The sequence below is a fragment of the Palaemon carinicauda genome, chromosome 16 (genome assembly GCF_036898095.1).
Source record: "Palaemon carinicauda isolate YSFRI2023 chromosome 16, ASM3689809v2, whole genome shotgun sequence".
Lineage (NCBI taxonomy): Eukaryota > Metazoa > Arthropoda > Malacostraca > Decapoda > Palaemonidae > Palaemon > Palaemon carinicauda.
In genome coordinates this window covers 116,719,626-116,724,625 of record NC_090740.1, presented here as the reverse complement: position 1 = coordinate 116,724,625, position 5,000 = coordinate 116,719,626, and the positions used below count along the sequence as shown (strand labels likewise).

Here is a 5,000-nt window from a genome sequence, read left to right as displayed (position 1 = left end):
CATGTCCAAGAATCTTGGCAAGGACGAACCTGCTATCCTTACCTCGAACCTCAAAGACATGTCTATTGCTTTCTGTGCTATAAGTGGGGCATTCAGTCAATGAGCTCAGGTATAGATTATCTGGAATATTTATATATCCAGTTAGTAAAGCTGTCTAAACACGTGTGAAAGCAAAATAAAGAACAGAAACGATTAGGTAAATCATATCGAGCAGTAATGTCAACAAATTCTGGTGCAGTTTCAGTAGGACACAAATGAAACTTTCAGTACCAAAATCACTTTTGTTGTGGTTTTCGAAAACGGTTATTCTGTCCATACAGGTATTCTTTGAATAATAAATATTACAGATAATATATGTATGTATGTATGTATGTAAATATATATATATATATATATATATATATATATATATATATATATATATATAATAACACATATATGGCATACACATAAATGTATAAATATATACATTTATGTATATAGATATATATATATATATATATATATATATATATATATATATATATATATGTGTGTGTGTGTGTGTGTGTGTGTGTGTGTACGTGTGTTGTGTGCGTGTGTAGATAGATAGATACACACGCAAACACACACACACACACACACACATATATATATATATATATATATATGTGTGTGTGTGTGTGTGTGTGTATACATATAAGTATGTACATATGTGGTTATGTATATGTATGTATTAAGATGCATAAAAATCTAAATAAAGCATATCTACTTCTACTTTAAAACTGGAAATACGAATAAGTCATAACAAATGTAATTCACTTAGATACTCAACATAAGAGGATATTTCTCCCATGCAGAATAACAATCTAATGAAGGAGATTTATAACTTAACTAATTGACGTAAATAAAATTGTCTACTCACAAGCTCTTCAAACTTTCCAGACCAAGGAAAGCATCATTCGACAAACTGCCAATTCGGTTGTTATTCAGCTCCCTGGAAAAAACAAAAACAACAATTTTAAATGAGTATTTCATCGTTTAATCTTAATTGGGATCTCATCCTAAGATGTGCTTAGCTTAATGTAATTTACCTGGTCATTAAAATTTTTCTTAAAAAAAAAAAATCTCAAATTCTAAAACGATCGAAATTGTGCTTATTGTGGTAGATATAATTCGCTGTTTTATTTAGTTTGTAACATTATGGTAAATATAATTTGCTGTTCTATTTAGTTTTTAACATTATGGTAAATATAATTTGCTGCTCTATTTAGTTTTTAACATTATGGTAAATATAATTTGCTGTTTTATCTAGTCTTTAACATTATGGTAAATATAATTTGCTCTTCTATTTAGTTTTTAACATAATGGTAGATATAATTTGCTGTTCTATTTAGTTTTTAACATTATGGTAAATATAATTTGCTGTTTTATCTAGTTTTTAACATTATGGTAAATATAATTTGCTGTTTTATCTAGTCTTTAACATTATGGTAAATATAATTTGCTCTTCTATTTAGTTTTTAACATAATGGTAGATATAATTTGCTGTTCTATTTAGTTTTTAACATTATGGTAAATATAATTTGCTGTTTTATCTAGTTTTTAACATTATGGTAAATATAATTTGCTGTTTTATTTAGTTTGTAACATTATGGTTAATATAATTTGCTGCTCTATTTAGTTTTTAACATTATGGTAAATATAATTTGCTGTTCTATTTAGTTTTTAACATAATGGTATATATAATTTGCTGTTCTATTTAGTTTTTAACATTTTGGTTAATATGATTTGCTGTTCTATGTACTCCATAAATTATTTAGGTTTTGAAATAGAATAATTTTCTCCGAGATGTTTTCTAACCGAGGTATATTACTCTCACTAATACTTAACTTTCTTATTTACTCCCTACTATTCTCCTTTCACATATCTTCCTTATCAGCTAAAATAGGACTGGAGTGACATATTTTCTCTTCAAATCAGTCTGTCTCTCTGTCTGTTTGACTGGGTATTAGCTTTCTTCCTCTGTGTTAATACGGTGAAGTAAGATATTTAGTCTTCAAATCAATCCGTCTACTTGTCAGTTTGACTAAGTGTTAGCTTTCTTTATTTGTGTTAATACGGTGAAGTAAGATATTTAGTCTTCAAATCAGTCCGTCTACTTGTCAGTTTGACTAAGTGTTAGCTTTCTTTATTTGTGTTAATACGGTGAAGTAAGATATTTAGTCTTCAAATCAGTCCGTCTACCTGTCAGTTTGACTAAGTGTTAGCTTTCTTTATTTGTGTTAATACGGTGAAGTAAGATATTTAGTCTTCAAATCAATCCGTCTACTTGTCAGTTTGACTAAGTGTTAGCTTTCTTTATTTGTGTTAATACGGTGAAGTAAGATATTTAGTCTTCAAATCAATCCGTCTACCTGTCAGTTTGACTAAGTGTTAGCTTTCTTTATTTGTGTTAATACGGTGAAGTAAGATATTTAGTCTTCAAATCAGTCCGTCTACTTGTCAGTTTGACTAAGTGTTAGCTTTCTTTATTTGTGTTAATACGGTGAAGTAAGATATTTAGTCTTCAAATCAGTCCGTCTACTTGTCAGTTTGACTAAGTGTTAGCTTTCTTTATTTGTGTTAATACGGTGAAGTAAGATATTTAGTCTTCAAATCAGTCCGTCTACCTGTCAGTTTGACTAAGTGTTAGCTTTCTTTATTTGTGTTAATACGGTGAAGTAAGATATTTAGTCTTCAAATCAATCCGTCTACTTGTCAGTTTGACTAAGTGTTAGCTTTCTTTATTTGTGTTAATACGGTGAAGTAAGATATTTAGTCTTCAAATCAGTCCGTCTACTTGTCAGTTTGACTAAGTGTTAGCTTTCTTTATTTGTGTTAATACGGTGAAGTAAGATATTTAGTCTTCAAATTAGTCCGTCTACTTGTCAGTTTGACTAAGTGTTAGCTTTCTTTATTTGTGTTAATACGGTGAAGTAAGATATTTAGTCTTCAAATCAATCCGTCTACCTGTCAGTTTGACTAAGTGTTAGCTTTCTTTATTTGTGTTAATACGGTGAAGTAAGATATTTAGTCTTCAAATCAATCCGTCTACCTGTCAGTTTGACTAAGTGTTAGCTTTCTTTATTTGTGTTAATACGGTGAAGTAAGATATTTAGTCTTCAAATCAATCCGTCTACTTGTCAGTTTGACTAAGTGTTAGCTTTCTTTATTTGTGTTAATACGGTGAAGTAAGATATTTAGTCTTCAAATCAATCCGTCTACTTGTCAGTTTGACTAAGTGTTAGCTTTCTTTATTTGTGTTAATACGGTGAAGTAAGATATTTAGTCTTCAAATCAGCCCGTCTACCTGTCAGTTTGACTTGGTGTTAGCTTTCTCTCCCCGTGTTAATACGGTGAAGTAAGCTATTTAGTCTTCAAATCAATACATCTATCTGACTGTTTGACTAGGTATTAGCTTTCTTTCCCTATGTTAATACGGAGAAGTAAGCTATTTAGTCTTCAAATCAGTACATCTATCTGACTATTTGACTGGGTATTAGCTTCCTTTCTCTATGTTAATACGGTGAAGTAAGCTATTTAGTCTTTAATTCAGCTCATCTATCTGACTATTTGACTGGGTGTTACCTTTCTTTCTCTGTGTTAATACGGTGAAGTAAGCTATTTAATCTTCAAATCAGTCCGCCTACCTATCAGTTTGACTGAGTGTTAGCTTTCTTCCTCTGTGTTAATACGGTGAAGTAAGCTATTTAATCTTCAAATCAGTCCGCCTACCTATCAGTTTGACTGAGTGTTAGCTTTCTTCCTCTGTGTTAATACGGTGAAGTAAGCTATTTAATCTTCAAATCAGTCCGCCTACCTATCAGTTTGACTGAGTGTTAGCTTTCTTTCTCTGTGTTAATACGGTGAAACAAGATTTCACTTACAAATCTACTAAGCTGGTTTGATCCCTGAAGGCTCCTGGCTCAATACTAGCAATGAAGTTATCTCGAAGGTATCTGAAAATATTTATGGAGCTCAATAAATAATTATTATACAAATAGAAGATATTTTATAAGTAAATGTTCATGACAAATCATTTTATGGCCATATTTAAGTGATGTTTTAGGTTCAACTGAGGTTGTAGCAATGGTCTTACAGAGAAATTAATCCAGAAAGTCCTTCCAGTGAAGAGATTGTTAGCCTCCGTATGATATTGTTTTCCAGGAATCTGAAAACAGAAGAAAATAAGTCAGTTAATGAATAGAATGTATTACTTGATTTTGATGCGTGTCATTCACTACTTGTCTGCTTAGAGAGAGAGAGAGAGAGAGAGAGAGAGAGAGAGAGAGAGAGAGAGAGAGAGAGAGAGAGAGAGAGAGAGAGAGAGAGAGATGTGTACTAACCAGAAGCTTACGCATTTACTCTTCTGGATATTATTATTATTACTGTTATCATTATTATTATTATCATTAATATTATTATGATTATTATTATTACTTGCTAAGCTACAACCCTAGTTGGAAAAGCACGATGCTATAAGCCCAAGGGCTCCAACAAGGAAAATAGCTCAGTGAGGAAAGGGAACAAGGAAAAATAATATATTTTAAGAAGAGCAACAATATTAAAATAAATATCACTGTTTGGTAATCTCAGTGTTGTCAGGTGTATGAGGACAGAGGAGAATATGTAAAGAATAGGCCAGACTATTCGGTATGTGAGTGTATAGGCAAAGGGAAAATTAACCGTAACCATAGAGAAGGATTCAATGTAGTACTATCTGGCCAGTCAAAAGACCCCATAACTCTCTAGTGATAGTATCTCAACGGGTGGCTGGTGCCCTGGCCAACCTACTACCTATAATTCCATAGAAATAGCGAAATACCATCAGTAGTTCATCACTGACATTTCGAATAATTCATACGATGAAATAGTCATTTATAATCAATAGATCACTCCAATCTGATGGGAGCAATGTACTATGTAAATTGATGGCCGATTGCAAAGGCCCCGAAAAAATATAATTTCTGTATTTTGTT

At 31.5% G+C, this 5,000-nt stretch overlaps 1 protein-coding gene across 1 annotated transcript in view; it reads right to left on the bottom strand.

Annotated features, from left to right (window-relative positions):
• LOC137655511 (relaxin receptor 2-like) overlaps positions 1-5,000 on the bottom strand; it is an 85,087-nt gene that overhangs the window by 47,724 nt on the left and 32,363 nt on the right. Inside the window, exons 11-13 of the mRNA XM_068389409.1 lie at positions 4,121-4,192; positions 3,909-3,980; positions 905-976 (exon numbers count right to left, since the gene is read on the bottom strand). Coding sequence (XP_068245510.1) covers positions 905-976; positions 3,909-3,980; positions 4,121-4,192 — 216 coding nt within the window. The remainder of the gene's footprint in view (positions 1-904; positions 977-3,908; positions 3,981-4,120; positions 4,193-5,000) is intronic.